The sequence below is a fragment of the Dromaius novaehollandiae genome, chromosome 5 (assembly GCF_036370855.1).
Source record: "Dromaius novaehollandiae isolate bDroNov1 chromosome 5, bDroNov1.hap1, whole genome shotgun sequence".
NCBI classification, from domain to species: Eukaryota; Metazoa; Chordata; class Aves; order Casuariiformes; family Dromaiidae; genus Dromaius; species Dromaius novaehollandiae.
The window spans coordinates 19,799,999-19,818,039 of record NC_088102.1 but is presented as its reverse complement, the minus strand read 5'-3'; the positions used below and the strand labels follow the sequence as shown (position 1 = coordinate 19,818,039).

Genomic DNA, 18,041 nt, shown 5'->3' with positions numbered 1-18,041 from the left:
GTTGCATTTAGTGCTTACTTCATGTGGTATATCTAGTTATTCATAATTTATTTTCATTAGTAAAAGATTATGAGGACATTGAACTCAGCTTTATTCCACAAAAGTTGATTAACTGCAAGAAGAAATATTTAACATCAAACAGAGCTTATCAGAAAAGGGAATTTTTTATCTCATCAGGAAAATGATATTTCAAAATTAGTTTCCAGTCTAAATCAGAATAGAAAAAGATGTTTTGATGAGAAATGCTGTACAGAGTATTTAAGTCTTTGAACAGCAACATTCTAAAAAGGTTTCAAGTCATTAAAAGATCTCTTTTTATTATCCTAATGAACTTTAATAAAGTTCTCCAATTGTTTCCAGTGGGAAACACTATTTTCAAACAGTGCTTTTCAATGAAAAAAAGAGTATACTGGAAATTACAGAGGTTGCAAAATTTAAGTTTTCAATATGATCTTGCATTATTATTCTTTTCCACACCTGGAGTCCAGCTGGATGAACAGATCTTAACATTCAAATTTCAGTCACAGTGATAACTGTTGTTATGAATTGGACAGCTTTAGACCACCTTACATACCTTATTTAAATGATACAATATTAAGTACTCAGCCATTAAAGTTCACATGGACTATCCAAAGTAAGGCTGTTGCTTGGTATCTGTATTATATTATTCAGTACAACTGTGAATGTGTGATTTGTGAAACCTGGCTCCTTCCATCATGGCACTTACCCACAGCTCTTTTCTACTCCATTCCCTATTTGTTTTTAATTTCTTTGTCACCAAAATCTAGAGCCTCAAGAAAAACTTTGCATGTTAAGCTTAAAAAAAAAGAAAAAAAAAAAAAAGGCAGGAAAAACTGCATCAGGTGCAAGGTATTCCTCATTAACTTTTTCACTTAGAGGTTCTTGAAGAAGCATAGAGACAACAGTTAGCACACACTGCTGTTTGAAGTTGACACAGCCAAGGAGCAAGGTTTTGGTCATAATCACTGCTGATATCAAAAGGGATATGACGAGCCATGATTAGAGCCCTGGTCTGTATAGAGAATGTAACAAGAGAGATGAAAGGTGAAAAGCCTTACTGGAACACGTGCAAAGCCTCACACTCAGCTTACACAGAAATTGTAATTATTCTGCACAGCACAGCATTCTGATATTGTGCTTAAAAACAAACAAAAACCAAAAAGACCCCACCACACCAACCCGTTAGGTCAGAAGAGAAATACTCTTGCAGGTCCTTGCTGCCACTTCAGTGATTTAGAGTTGCCACAAATTCTGCCAGGCCTTTCTGGTCCCGATGTGCTTGCTTTCTGCCATCTCCCAGTCTTGCTCCTGGGGCCACACTGCAGTGTCAGTCTCTCTCTGAAGGAGCTATGACCAACTCAGATCCCTTCCCAGGCTCCTCCTGCCATGTTCTCCAAACATTTTAGCTCTGAACTGTTCACTAGCTCCCTAAGGGAAGAAGCAATTTCCCCCCTCCGCACACAGGGTTCCAATTCATCCAAACTTCTTAAAGGAATGTATGTATTTACATAACCAAGACTGAACAAAACAGAACAGATAATGTGCATCATAGTGCTAAAAAGATATCTGATGCTAGCTGGTACAAGTCGCTTCTCCTGTAGCGGCTCTCCTCCAGAGAAAATAACTGTCAAACCTTTGAACATCCAGAGAGCAAGAAATTCTGCTTATCCCCTTCTGCAGGTACTTGATAAACATGTCGAACAGCACAGGTACCAGCACAGTCTGCTGCACAGCTCAGTTGGTGGCCTTCCTCCAGCATGAAACCTGATTATTTACTCCTACCCTTTCCTATTTTTTAACTGAGTATTTATTCATACAAATACCTTCCCTTTTATTTCACAGCTTATGTAAACATGTATCAGAAAGGACCTTCACAGAAGCCTTTTAGAAACCCAAACAGAACTATATCAACTTATTAATATAATAAAAATAATCAAATCAAATTATTAATAATTAATATACTTATTGATCCCTTTGATGAACTGAAATAGGTTTGTAAGTGTGGCTTTACAAAAGCCATGCTGACTTTCCAAGCATGTCAAGCATCCACGCAACCTCGAATTCAATTGTTTCTATAGTCTTAATCAAGTGATTCAGTGAAAGCCCTTGAACTAAATCTACACTACAGCAACCTCTCCACTAGCCAGGATAACCAGGGCTCTAACTCAGATCGGAGGAAAACTAGCCAATACTAGTAAAATGAGCTTGGCAGAGTTACCCACTTTCTGTAGTCTCATCTCATCACAGCAGAGTTCATCAGCTGCAGTGCACCTAACTTCACAGAACACAGAGTGGTTCCAGCATATCCATCGACTGGTGTCTTTTGCACTTCATCCTCCAGTTCCTCGCATTCTCAGAGTTCGTTCATATGAAATACCGGAACAAGTAAAAGCATGACTGCTGACCTAATATTATCCTGGGACTGAGCGACATACTCACGAGTTTTGCAGTATAGAATTCTACAGCATCGTACCTTGGGTTAGTGAGATTATAGCAGGATTTCCAAATCTGAAGCATGAGTTTACATGTAAGGAGTGCTTCATCCGGGCCTCTGCACAGGGATTCCAATTTGACTTTTGTAAACAGTAATCTAGTGAAAAAAGAAAGGAAATTAAAGGAGAAAGAAAAGGTTCAGATTCAAGCAGAACATATTTTCAATGATACCCAACATCTGACCAAACTGGAGAAAACATAACTTCAAAGACAGTGTTAATTTAAATATGTTTCATGAAGTAATTGCAATAAAGTCAAATATCTAATGCTGTCATCAAAATAATAGTGTTTATTACAAGATGGCCTTTCAACTGGACAGAAACATTCATTTACAGGAAATTTTTAAGTTAAAACAAGACAGTGTGGTTTAGTGAAATTAGCAGGATCATTAAAACAGCACTTTACACATGAAGAGAAAAGAGAAGTCTTTGTTAAGGAAAATCTATGAGAAGAGAAAAATATCTTCACTAACTGGCTCAACATAAGAGTTATTTAACACACAAGTCAGAAAGGAAAACCCCTCAGTACTGATGCATACGGCTTGCTTATATATAAACTTCTTAATCATTAACTTCTATTATATGAAATGGAAGAAGCTATACTGAAAAAGATTCCATTAGACCATACAGATTTATGGAAAGTAGTCAGCATTAGTAAGATCAACAAGAAAATCTAGCTGCACTCTACATCTATTTTACCATCAGAAGGCACTGAATTTGATATTTGACTTGAATTTTGAACATTTTGAATACTTCAAAATGATGACCTGAAGAAAGAGCATCATTAATTGAACGCACAGCAAGCTATTCAAAATGGAAACAATTGTGTTTGCCGGAAGCCACTGCAAATTAATTCTGATTTCAAAGTTTATGTTGCTAGTGGCAGCAACACAAATCTAGCCTTACTGGAAGATGACTGCATGTTCCTTTATCTGTAGATGGTTCTGCACAGAGGTAACTTAGATACAAACCCTCCTGGATAATTAAAGAATATAAATGGAATATGACAATAAAGAAGCTAGTCAATTGCTATGCATGCTTACAGAAGTCACAGCATCTGGGAACTAATACCCTGGAAAAATACGAATATAAAAGTAGTTTTTAGTAAATTGTAGGATTACAGAGCACAAAGCAGGAAGGAAGGATGCAAACAAAACTGTTAGCCTAGTTTCCATTTTTAAACCCAGGTGTACTTTGGCATTTTATTCCAGTACAACCTTAATCATCCAAAGTGAAAAATTTATATGATTGGTCATATGGTTTGCGTGGGAAGACTGAGAAGGATAGAGAGGGTGGGCATGTGTGAAGGCTCAGAACTTCTCTCAAATACAAACTTCAAGGCTGCTAATAGTAACTGCAAACTGCCAGAGGGTTTTCTCAAGAATGAGAAATGACAGCAAGTGCTTCAGCAAGTTACAGCTAAAGCTTTAGTGTTGTGCTGAACCTCCTATGTAGAAACTACCCAGCATATAAATCTAACAAAATGAATCATGTTACCTTAATTCTCCAATCCCTGTGTCAGAGGGACTGGGATGAAAAGGTAATGTGGGACACTGAGTTAGTTTAAGAGAAGGAGCAGCTGTAGATAAGTTAAGTAAATAAGGTCACATGGAGTCTCATCTGATATTTTGTATGAACGCACAACAAAGTAATCAGTTTTACTGGCTTAGCTTTCTTCCTATTAGTAAATTTGATTTTAGTGTATGGGGAAGCATACAGATCACCTAGTCATGCTCCATTTGGCAGACTGATCCTCTCTAGACATTCGTTTAACTGGGACTATAACACTGGAAGAAGAAAAGTGCCCGTGCCCATCATGTTAATCAAGAGAGAAGGAAAAATGAGAATAACCTCCTCTTCCCCTCACAATAACATGTCTAGTCTATTGTTCCAAACAGAAAGCAAGACCCAGGTATCAAAACCCAGTCCCTAAATCATGGGGATCTACTTCATACAATCCCTTTTCTGTTTTTGTGTGTAAAAAAAGGAGAATACTTTTTATTGTTTGAAAAGCCTCTAAAAGTTTAAATCTTTTCTAACCAGTGAAAGCACTTTAGAAAGGTATGGAACTAAGTGACACTAAATTTACAGGGTCATTCCAGAAACAGGATAATTGCAATAGATAGCTTATTTTCTACAGTTTAGAGAAAGACTGAATTAACTCTAATAGCCTTCAATCATTTAAGGCTATCAGGAATATTGTGGCACAATTGAAGACATAGGGCCAGCAAAAAAAAAAAAAAAAAAAAAAAAAAATAATTGAGGGGATAGAAAGGGAGAGGATTTGATTACTAAGAAATGACTTAATACACGTATACAAAATAGCAGGGGTCCGCACAACAAAAATGGGAGAACTTGGGACTATCAGCGCAGGATTTGAGTGAAAGATAACAGAAAACACACACACTCATAAGGATTTAAAGCAGAACTTCAAGAGCTGATGCTTTTTGATGCACGTGGAACATCTTCTATGTCATCCCTGTTTCTTACACATTATGGCAGACTGGAGGGTTACAGGTCTCCCAAAATACAAACAATAAACTGAAAGTATGATGAGCAAGTGTTCAGAATCTAATAAAGCAAGGCTAGGAAATTGTTTCTAATGCCAAAAAACACAAAAAAGCACACGAGTGAGGTGCACTATTGTCCACACTCTAAACCAACAATAATCTCTTGAAAAGAAAGGGTTGCATTTATAAAGCCACAGATAAGTTTCCCTGAGTCCAAGAAACATTAAGTATAAATCACAGAATAACTCTATGACATTACAGAAAAGTGAGGTGGGACAAAAAATAAAAACCTGCCAACTAAGTGTTCACTTAAATATGGGATGGAAAACAAGAAAGAGGAGGGAGGTAAAAGGGCAGGAGGAACAACACATGATAAGCAGGACTCTCAAGTTCACCTAATTATCCCAAGTTCCCCTGAAATGTGGCTGAAGGTACAAGCCTATAACTAGACAAGCAGCCTAGGAACAAGTATTATGAGGAAGGTTTTTTTTGAAGCTACTGAGGTCTATCATCCGAAAAAGCAACTCCAAGCATCAGTGGCAACAACCTTCTTGGAATACAGCCTGCATGACTGACAGATTTTTAAGCGTAAAAGGGACAACCATGGTAATTCTCACACCTGTTTCTAATACATTAGAAAATTTGGTGAAGAATGGATAGAAAGCTACCAAGAGATAGGAAGATGAAAATGAAGCAATACACTTAATAACAGTATCACAAGTTATCTGGTTGCGTCTGTTTGCAAGTCAGATGTTTAAGTTAAGGGCACATGAGCAAGATGCAATGGAGTAACTGCAGCATGGTGGAGCAGCATTCATGGCTGAAAACACAAGTCCTGAGGGACGGACAATATTTAAAATAGAGTGGAACACTGGGTGTTAGGGATGTCAAACTGGAATAAACATAACAAATAATAAGAATAAAAATCTGTTTTGGTCAAATAAAAAAAGGAAATAGGTGAAAGATTCTGTAAGAGACACTAGACTAGTGGGGCATCCGTTCCAGGGTCAGCATTTGATATGGATGCACATCTTTAACTTTAGGTAAAGATATAGAGAACTGTATCACTTTAGGGGAATAATTACCCAGGCACAAAATAGAGAACAACTCACACTCTTAAGTGGAAGAGACTAATTATTCTTGGAGCTAATAGCTGATAAATTTATACTTATATACTTACACTTACTGGAGCAGCAAATGACTTGATTACTTTAAGAGTGTTATCACTAACTAATGAGGATATTATAAAATAGCTGCTTATAACCTGATCTATTAGTGGATTTTTACTTAAATAAAAGGATGAAAAACTCCAAATGGGTGTGTAACTAGGTCTTCGAATTTCAATAGGATACACTGAAATAACGTGAAAGTGAAAGTTAGCAAAAAGATATGAAGGGAGTCTGGCATTTAACACGAAGATGCTAAAACTGCAAAGAATCCCCATCTCAAGTTGAAGGGGTAAATCTTGGTGACTGAAAAGCCAGTCATCAACAACCTTGTACAAGCAAGACTTCAGAAAGAACCAACAATCCTATTAAGAGTGGGGGCAGACAAGGAGGGGTAGAGGAGAGAAAGAAAAAAATCAGCGCACAGAAAGCTGCCTCTCAGACATACATAATAAAAAGTAAAACATACATAATAAAAAGTAAAACTAAACTAGACATTGAAAAGAATATTAAACAAGAAAGCTACACAGTCTTGAGAAGCTTTTTTGCACCTAAATGGGAAAAAGGAAAGAAATGCAACTACTGAAGAAGGAGGATGAAATGAAAATTAAGTGTAACTTATGAACTGACCCCCAGCCTTCACTATAATCCTAATCTATATTGTCTTTGTTTTCATGTATGAGGCAAATGGAGACTGGGAATGCATTAGAAGTGAAGAAAGCTAATGCAATCAAAAATTATTAATGCCTCAGAATTATGGAAAGACACACAAGATTGCAGGCACGGTAAATACTTTAAAGAAAATCCATATCCATAAGGATAGCAGAACTGCAACTATACAGCCAACTTTTTTTTTTTTTTTTTTTAAGGGGTAATAAACCGACCAATAAATACAGTCTTGTTAGCATACAATTTTTTTCCTACAGAAATAACATACAGAAATGAAAGAATAATAAATTGTAATAGAAAAGTGGGTTATAGCATCAGTTTAATAGAGAGAGATTGTACCAAGCAATCTAGGTAAGTTATTCTAGACGTGAACTGTCCAACAGCCAGGTCCATTAAGGCGGGACAGCTGCAAAGACGGCAAATGTAATTCTGGAATGCATTAGTTGAAGCAGAAAAGAAAGAAATCGTGCCATTGTACAATACCCTGGTGAGACCACATCTGGAAAGCTATGCATAGTTCTCATTGCAACAGTTAAAAAACAAAACACAAAAAAGGAATTTCAAACTGCAGCAGCTGCACAGAAAGGCTGTGAGGGGTAATCAGGTGACTGGAGACTGCAGAGTACTAAAAAACACTTAATTTATTCAGTCTAGCAAAACAAAAGCCAAAAGGTACAATTCCTATCTATAAATACAGATGGGGCAAGCACCATGAAGGGAGAAGAACAATTTATCTAAAGGACAATCTTTGCACAAAACCTATTAAGCGAAAAGGCGTTAAAGACTATTAAAACATTAAGGTGGGAAATTGGAAGCCTCTTAACATAATAAATGAAGCTGTAAAACAGGCTGCTTCCTCACAGCTTCTTTTGGATAGGCTGCAGGAGAGGAGCAGCAAATAACCTAACTGTTCCTCAGCAGCTCAGTTAACGGAAAGGACTACAGGATAGATATCTCTAATAGTGGAGCCTTGTGACTTAGGAGGTTCCTGCTAGTGCTTTATTTCCTAATCAGTATAAACTAATCTATTAAATCACCGCCTGAAGCTTTTCCCTGCCAACCCACCACTGCCATTTGTAGCACAGTCCAGAAATTGTGATCGGATGCTATCTGCATTTTTGAAAGTTCTCTCTGTGGCTTTCTGGATGCTTTTCCTTGCTAAATTACAACCAAGGAATTTCTTTTTCTGGTCCCACATGCTTCCTCAGTTGCCCAGTACCTGACAGAGATGTTTTGACTTCCTTGTGAGCACACTAGATATTTCCAGGTCCCCCCGCCCCCAGATGAGCTGCATAAACAAGTACATACTGACCTCCCCGTGAATCTCAGGATTAGAGGAAAAAAATATTTTTTTTTCAAAAGCATTTCAATATCTGTTTATACACTCAGAGTAAGACCTTTGCACTAAGTGAAACCAGCGTTTGCTTTGAAAATTCATAGTTTTGTCTCAAAAATTAAAGCCATTTCCAGTGGCTGAATTCTGTTTAGTCTGCTGATTGCTGCTGCAGGAAGGAAGGGCTTAATCTCAAAAATAACACTGTCTTAATTGAGCCAGCCTGTTTCACTTGTTTAAGTAAAATACCCAGATGCTATAGCCATTAAAGCCCTTCCACAGCACCATTCATAATGTCAAGAGATTAAGAGAAGTCCATTTCTCCAAGACTGACTTAAGTTATTAGGAGTATTTCTATTCTGGAGAATGAAGCCAAAATTCAGGGTAGCAAAGACAGATCTCTTACATGACAAGGAGTACTGTAACTCTTCACAGGGAGACACTTAAGTTCTTTCTGATGAACAGGCATGATTGATCTTGGGTGTCATTTTTAAACTAGGTGCTTTGCTTCTGGGATCAAGCAAGGAATTTCACATGCTGCTGTGCACTGCACTATACAAGCATACCAGCCTGGATTGGCTGTACCTGGACATCTGTAGTCCATACACTACTGCATGGAAGAGATCTGCCTTCTGATTTCTTCTGAAAGCTCCTTATCCCCACATCCCAAACAAAATTTGGCAGACTGCTCTCTTTTCAATTAGGATTGGGAGCAAACTTCATTATTATTCTCTTCTTACAGAAATTATTTATGTTTTTCAGAGCTGTGCTGTCACTTAAGGTATGTACTATGAAAAACATCAGTCTGCCAGCACCGAAATCCTCACTGAGAAGCCTTTAAGGGCTCTTCTGTGTGCAATAAGGTCAAGCCAAACATACACTTCACGGCAGCGGGCAACTTGAAGACGCTAAAGTTTAAAAGGATGCAACAAATTCCATTTGTTTACAATGCAGGATTAAAAAGGTGTTACATTTTACATAAATGGGATATCTTTACAGGATTTCAGTTAACCTCTTTAAGTAATGTAACAGTTTGCTTTTCTATTCTCAGCTAAAACAACATATTTTCATGATAATCAATCATTAAGAGAATGGTAGGAAGGTAATTAATATACTGGGAGTCCCATAAATATGCTAATAACCACCATAAAAAAGCCTTCTTGAATATGCAGAAAATGTCAAACAATAGCCTCATCTCCCTGCCAACTACATTAATTTCTACAATAGCCTAAATATAAGAGTGAACTTTATATAATCAACATTGTTAGCTAGTTTGTTACTCATTAATGCATATGAGAAAGATGTCAAATAGCAATTTTGTGTGGAGTTATATAATATTTCATTTTGGATTCACACTTAAATGCCCACTTGAGATATCCCACAACTTCAAATCCTGGAATGCTGGAAAGATTCAAGATAAATTGTTCTGTTTTTAAATAGTACAAAGGCACTACATTTTAAAAAAATCCAGTAAGTTTAAACATAGGACTTGTGAAATCCTAGACTTAGTCGGACAATGATCCTGTACAAAAAAAAAAAAAAAAAAAAATCGCAGAAAATGATGCAGAATGTAACACCAAAGATAGATACTAAAGTCTCTAGAAAAGAGCACGAGTTTTTACAAACAAGCTAGATTTCTTTTTGTATGATCTGATTTAATCAAAAACATAACTACGTAATGTAAAACTTACACATGCATAGTTTATACAGTCACACCTGTAGCAAACTACCATACTGTAAATTGATTGTATAAATTGAATGGAGTAATTAAAGTGGAAAAGCAGCACGCTGCATGTGTAGAATTAACTTGGACAAACACTACTCAGTATTGATGATGTGAACAAATATGAATCTATTCACCTTTCCTAAATAAAGTATTAGCAAGTCACTTTTTGCAATCTACAATTACATATATGGGAAAGACTTTCGATTACTGCTGGAGAAAAGACAAAAGAAATGAAGTAGCTGGAAGCCAAACCTCAGCAAATTCCTTTTCTCCTGGTCAGTACATACTATCAGCAAGTGTCCTCCAGAAAGACTTATAATCACTCATGAATAAACGGTTTAGAACAAAAAGGTTAAAATTAAAAGAAAATCCCGTTTCTCCAGGTTAACTTCATTCACGGCCCAGAATCTGACAACAGTTTACAGTTTGCAAGTTTACGGCTTTAACAGCACAGTAGGAAACTTTCCAAACAATTTGTTCAATAGCTGGTTTGATAGCTCTCAAGACAGATTAAAAGAAAAGAAAAAAAAAGAAAACCCACTCAGCACAAACACAGTTTGTTCTAGTGGGAAAACGCATTATAGATATAACTGACCAAAAAGAAGTAAGAATGCTGGCAAACATGGAATTGAATATAAAATCCTGAAAAGCCAATTATGCTCAAAATAATTAACAGAGCCCTTTCCAATAGACAAGCAGCAGCTGATTCTCTGCAGCACTGAAACAATGCTCAAATATTTGGGGCAGTTCTTGTTTACGTATGATGAAAACACTGGACACAGTACAGAGCAGTGCTAGACAGATAACTGAAAGGCTACGGTGTGTACCCTACTGCCAGAAAGTGCTGCGAGCTCTTACCAAAAAGGACGTTTAGAGGTGACCTGATTACAGTAGCTACCAGAGTACAAAGACACTAGTATTGCAGAGTAATTCATTAAGAATGATACAAAAACCAATGGCTGGAAGCAAACAACAGATCAATTCAAATCAGAAACAAAAACACCACCTTAATAAAGAGTGCAACTCAAACACTGGAACAAGCTACCACATGCTGTAGTGGTGTCTCCGTCTTCTAATGTGTTCATATCAAGACTGGATGCCCTCTGGAAGCTATGCTTTAGCTAAACCTATATTATTAGGGAAACTAAAGGAAATTTAGTTACTTCTAGTGTATAGGAGGTCAGGTTCTGTAGAAGTTGACCCTCCTGCCCTTAAATGCTATTAATTTGAGCATCCAGTTTTGACAGATGTCCCTTCAATGCTTATTGTAGAGAATTTACAGCTTCATATTAGTCAACTCTGATACATCTACATGATCAAAAACGAAAGATGATGTAATTGCAAAAATCTAACCTACAGGGAGAATGCAAACATGAAAGTAGATGAAAAGGAAATATGTATAGTTTGATAAAGGAACTATTTATACATTAATTGATTTTAGGTGTATCACTTCTATCAAGCTGGTCACATCTCATCACCATGATAAGGTACAAAAAGAAATTCATATAGGTGTCTACTACAATTGTAAAGTGAACTCTTGCACACAGAGTAAGTCTATTCCACTCTGAGTTCTCGGGGAAGTTTCACTGTCAGGAAAGACGTAAACATAAACAGCACATAGCGAAGCATCAAAAACAGTTGCAAGTATCTTGAAATCACTTTTTGCATAACTGCACATATAACAAAATTAAACTTATTTCTTGACGATTTCTTCTGAATTTCTGTGACACTGCTAACCAACCAACGTTTCTGGCCATGTCCTCATGGCAGACAGAAGCCAGTTTCCTCTTGCCCAGTTCATCACATCAGCTTCTCATTTTTGTTTAAAGTCAACAATCAGGAATGAGTTTCAGCCATCCAAGCAGCATTTGCAAGATAACAAAACACAGTTAATAAGTACAGGTTACTGAATACAACAATCAATGTCTATTCACACAATATTATTCAGTTGTTTCTATCAGTCTGGTTCCTCCAGGAAATCCAATTATCAAAACTGGCAAAAGGAGGTCAAGTAACCAAGTCTAGTCTTTGTAAAAACTCCAGAAAATCATGTAACTCATTAAAAGAAGTCCTCAACTGTTTCTCAATCAATCACCAAGCACACATATGGAAGATGTGAAACATGATCCAAGTGATTCAGGACTGTAGTACCAGTACAGATTGTCAGGGTAATCTCCTCCAACTTTGGTTGCACAGATCCCCAGTAGGAAGGTCCATATATATTTAGGGAAATGGATGAAATTAAAAAAGGCAGATCGGACTCCTATTTGAAGTCTGACTCACAAACAAACAAAAGATACAACAAAACCCAATATCAAACCCTTCAACAACAGAATCTTATGGAAACTGTGAATTGGTACCCTTCCTGTGCATTAGATGGTCTCCTCCATGCCCCTTGAGATATTATTCCCCACATATTATTCCATATGTAATTCATATGTATTTGCTCACTAAGCAGCAGCATTGTGCTTGGGGGGGGGCAGTCACTCCTATGACTTCCGGTAGAGTTTGTATATGCTGTGTTCCATCTTATGAATTCAGTGTCCTTAAAAAGAGAGAAAAAAAGTAAAACTAAACTACAATGAAGATAGTTTCTGACTGAAGCCAGAACAAATCAGTTATACTTGAAAACTTGTTTGCTTCCTCTGAACAGCCTGCGGCAGCCAGCTCATGGACCAAACTGGGACTCTTTCAATCAAGTTCCAGAGAAATATCTACTGTCTAACGATGCCTAGCAAATATAATAGTCAGGGATAATACCCTGAGGCCAATGACCAATTTGTTATATAAGTAATATACACCTATCAACAACATCTTGTTTAATGAATCATTCTGTTAATAAAAAAAAAAAATAAAGTGTCCAGGATTGGGGGGGGGGGGGGGGGGGGAAATCACAAGCAACTGATACTGTCTTCAGTGAGTAAGAACTAGAAACTTCAGAACCTGCAGAAAAATCAGTCGTCTTGAGAACACACTAATCTGCTCCCAAAATCAAAATGGAATAGATTTGAGACAGCCTACTGATATAAAACAACGTTGCATCCTTTTTCAAAGGCATGACTTTGGCAAGCCTGGCAGATGACTGCTTCTTGTCCAACCATATATTACTGCCCTTTCCCCCAAAGATTCCCAGTTCTCTTTTTATCAAAAGAGAATAAAAAATGCGAGCTCTCCATCACCACACACAACAGTGAACATGGCTGACTTTGGGAAAACAGCATAGTGTAGTCTATTTCCTTTAATTGATGAAAACCCACGTCCCACAAAACATCAATGTACGGTATGTACCATCATACACAGCATGTACCAAACAGCTTTTCTGTTATGCCCACCTTGACAACTATCAGAAGGGAGCGAGTTTTTTAATGAATGATCTGAGAGGGAGGTGATTTTGGCAAATCTACTGCAGCTCAGAAGGAGTCCTTAGAGGTCAGGAAGGAAAGGATTTAATAGTTTTCAGTGGAGTGATGTATTTCATAGAAGCATCAGGCAAATATTCTTGGAAGAAAAAAATTTCCATCACACTTCAGCAAATGTAAGTGTTTAAACTGTGAACTTAGTCTTCAGTTGTCTTCAGACCTGTTACCATATGTCTTTCCTTTTTGAGTGTACTTCTTAACATTAAAATAACATGCTTGCATTCCTCAAATAACCCATCTGCTGTTCCCTACTTCTGCTACTTTAAAAGCCTGTCAGCTGCTATCCTTTGCAGTTCTCCATTTCCAGCAAGAAAATCAGCAATTCATATTTATTATTTATTTTGTTTAATTACACTGACTTCAGGCAATACACTTTCAGAGTCTCAACTTGTGAAATAATGGAATGGGAGAGAGACCCAAACACCTAAGACTGAGAAAACAATAATCAAAAATATTTCATTAAGAAAGCTAACACTCTCTCCCTTAATTGAGACTAAACATGAAGTAGAACAGATAAGTGTTACTTCAAGGTTTCATACTATGCTATCTATATTGCACAAGAAGTACAAGCCCAATATGAACTAATTCATGCTTGTTTCTCAATCTTTTCCCCATCCTCCACAGTATTAAATTTAAAAATTACACTGATCAAAAGGCTATTTTTGTTCAAAACATGACACTGCAAAATTTCATGATGAAAGCTTTCAGAAGTCTGTAAAAGGGCAGAAAACTCTTTACAACTGCAGGATTGGAGTTACTTTCAAAATGCACTCTTCTCAATTTAAGAAATATTATCTACACTTAATTAATTCCCACTTGTGTGCTTGATCAGTATGTTCATTACCAACACTGAATGCCTAACGTTGGCTTTTCTCTTCCAACTAGCAACAGTATAGAAGCAAGTTTAATTCAGTATTTTAGCAACTGAATGAGAACACAGTCAACTTTAGACTGGAATTATGCACATCTGGGCACTGCCTTGAAATAAGTGATAAGTACAGCAGTTATCTTGGGTCTTGATAAAAACATGAACTCTGAAAATTCTTTCACCATCACTAAGGTTTCACTACAAAGATGTAGTTACCACAAGTACAGCTTTACAGTAGATGCTGATGGAAATAAACTGAGGGAGGAAAAGTAGCCTCAAAAATTAATGCAACACAACAACAAATAGCTTGCATCATCTTGACTACACCTTCAAACTGTAATGCACACTGAGACTGTTTACACAATTACAGCACACAATTGTTGGATTAAAATAAATAAAATTCAAGGGAACGCAAGCAGCCTCAAACCCAAGACCTCAAACCAACATCTACTTCCTCATGGCTGAGCAGACTAATAATTCACAATATATTGTGGCTCCTTCCTGCCTGCTCTCCGTTCGGTGGCACCAGCCATGCATTCAGGGCAGCATGATCTGCTTCTGTTTCAACGGGAGAGATGGAGTATCACCTCACCCAGTCTACCACAGTTTGATGGTTAGGACCCTTCTGAGTTGCATGATCTGTGGGTTCAAATTTTCTCAAGCTGAAGAGGAACCAAACATCACATTTCTAGTTCAGGAGCAAGTGGTCTAATGAAAAGCGTGAAAAAAACGGTGCAATTTCAGATGAATTCAAATACAGCAGAATCTGACCAAGATTAACTATTCTGATTTTTTGGTGCAGGCACCTTATTCCCAGCTTTTCCACCAGACCAGGTTATTCTTAATCTTGCTCAGAAATCTTGTGTCTAGACATCTTCCTGTCCTTGAATACAGTACTCACAAATTTCAGGAGGCTTTAGAAGTTAGGTTGTACTTTCAAGCAAATTGATTGTATTGCTCTGAGAAACACAGTTAGCTTGTCTATAGGCAGAGAGTGGTTACAACCTAGAATTTCATAAAATGTTTGAAGTGATAGTACCCTAGATATTCAGCAAATATCTTGCATTTTTATTATTTCTGGTAAACATTAGTACATACTCATTTCAGGTTTTTTACAGGTTTATTAGATCTTCCCCAACAGTTTTTCCCTTACTCCATTTGGCCTCAGAGCAGACTGCATGTTTATGCTGCCAATGCAATGAAGAACAACCAACTCCTTATTCAAAGAGAAAGCTATACCTTGCTGCTAACTGTATAGTATGATGTTCGCTTGTTTATTCCACTCCTTTGATTACAGTGGGACAGAAGTCCTTGTCTGGGGAATTCCTTTCTGCTTACTGGCCTAGAGGTGCATATGGCAAAATCATTACCCAATTGGCTATATTTGTTCAGCAGTTTTCTAACTTTACGGTGCAAAAAAGTTAATAATTGGAGAGATTAAGAGTATACTTGCATTACACTTCAAATATTCAACATGAAACAATCTTAGGAATGCATCAGATTTTAAAAGACTAAAACCTAGCAGTTAACACATTTACTAATTGACTACAACGGAAAAGTGCTGGGAAATATCCATTTCTCAGTAGGTCTCACAGTGTATTCTATAGATTCCTTGCAACCCCTGGCATTTTACAAAGATATAGTATTACAAGTTTCAGAAAGTTTAGATTGTCTTGACCAGGAAAAGCAAAACAAAAAGAACATGCAGCTGTGAAAAGGGTAGGACAGCACTCAGTGCAAGAAGGCTATTACAGCATACAGAGGTATGCAGATAAGAATAACAAAAAAAGAAATAAGAAATGGCATGATTTGCAAGCCCTATGTTTCATTCTAGTATTTCCCAAGGACAGATATTAACACCCTGTAAAGCAACCAAAGTATCGTTTTGCATAAAACTGAAGTAATACATTCTGACAGAAACCAATAGAATACAAAGGAAAGTCATGTACTAATTAGCTTACTGTGCTTGCAGATATAACTGAAAGATAAAAGATAAAAACAAGATGACATCTGAAATGCTTAGAAAAAAAACAATAAAATACCATGGGCAAACAATCAAGGGTTTCATTATGCCTAAAAATTAGAAAGCTTTAATGAAACGCAAAAGGATCTCTTTCCAGTCTGCTGGGAAGGGGCAATGAGATTGTACTGTTTACAGAAGTTGCAGAATAAGAAAACAGAATAAACAACACGTTAAGCACTCATGTATTACATTTTATACATATGCACATTGTCAGCCATTTCAAGAGCATCAGATACAGCGCACAAGAACTGATTATGAACTTGAGAATTTGCAGGTACATCTTTGCAAAAATAATCCAGCTACATGAAGGAATCAGTCCAAATTACTTTCCTTGTGTCCACCTGGTCAGTAATCTCAGTCATCTCCTTGTCCTCTGTGGGAACCAGAAGCAACTTGGCAGCACTGAAGACAGAATTATCCACTCTAAAAGACTGGCTAGAGATACACAGCTGTCTTTCACCTTGGATTCTTCAAAAACTGTTGCCACCTCTGATGGTGATTCCTACTGCCAAGATATTACTCAGGTTCCCTGATCTGTACCAGTAGTTTCTATCTACCACAGTAGGTTACAAACACCATGGTGTTTGTATTACTCAACAGGACTAACAATTTAGAACCACCGCTATGACCTATATCAATACACATCCTTAGACTAAGAGAAGAATCAGAACACTTTAAAATGAGTCAGACAACATGCTTAACCATAAGATGCAATTATAAATAAGTATAGAAAGACCATGAGCCATATTTGGAAAAAAACCCACAAATACATTCTGAATAGTCACGAGTCATTTTAAACATTCTACTGCATGATCCTTTGTTCTCTTACGAAAAATAGAGAGAACTGCAGTTTCAGAAATACTTCTTCTGCACTATTAGTTATTCTGAGATACATAGCAGCCTGTTCTTTGTCACTTATATTGCCACTAAGTGGCAGAACATGAACCAAGAACAGAGAACAAAACAGACCATGGTGTGTTGGAAACAAATGCGACCAAAAATGACAGGGTATAAAATCAGTTAGCTGATACTTTGCTTGCCTCTCAAATCACAGCAGAGATCCTTCAGGGACCTGGAGGAAGCACAGACAAGTTTGGGAGAGGAACGGCTAGATAGTTCTGAAATCATGAAGCACGAGTGGAAGCATGTAACAAGAACACAGACAGGCGTGTGCAGGTGAGGACAAACTAGGAGATGTCAAACAGCAAAAGGCCACAAAAGGCATTTGCACTGCATTGTGGCTGTAAGCCACAGAAGAAATTCCGAGGAGAGGCGAGAGCATTAAAGGTCCTGGTCAAAGTTATAAGGAAAAAGGCAACTACAGTTCATATGGACACTAGAATGGAGGCATGAAAGGTCAAGGAACAGGAAGAAGAAACGCTATAATCCCTATTTTCAAACTATTTTAGTAATTCTTAAAGAAATTGTATTTTTCTGATATGCTGATATACTAAAAACACATGATAAAGGCCAGTTATTTCAAAATTAAGTTTGAAATACTTCAAAAAAATGTCATAATAAGCATTCAGGATGTCTGCAATACTACGAATTACGACCTCGGTGACTGTCAGTAAAACTTTCTTATCAGAATGGAGCACTGCTACTCTCCAACAAGTTAATGGAAGCTGTCTCTGCACGAGAGATATGTCAGCCTAAAGTGTTTGATTAGAGTTTCCTAAGAACATAAAGCAAACTTATAACAAGTTTATAGGCCCACTTAGAGACGTATGAAATCCAAATATATTTTCAGATACAGTTAACATGAAGAATAAACACAAAGAACGATTTTTCTTAAACAAAAGAACATTATCAGT

At 37.1% G+C, this 18,041-nt stretch overlaps 1 protein-coding gene across 4 annotated transcripts in view; it reads right to left on the bottom strand.

The window, feature by feature from the left end:
• Window positions 1–18,041, bottom strand: part of TTC7B (tetratricopeptide repeat domain 7B) — a 149,602-nt gene that overhangs the window by 53,899 nt on the left and 77,662 nt on the right. For all 4 annotated transcript variants that reach the window (XM_064512193.1, XM_064512192.1, XM_026111982.2 and 1 more), the window contains one exon: window positions 2,495–2,611. In XM_064512193.1, coding sequence (XP_064368263.1) covers window positions 2,495–2,611 — 117 coding nt within the window. The remainder of the gene's footprint in view (window positions 1–2,494; window positions 2,612–18,041) is intronic.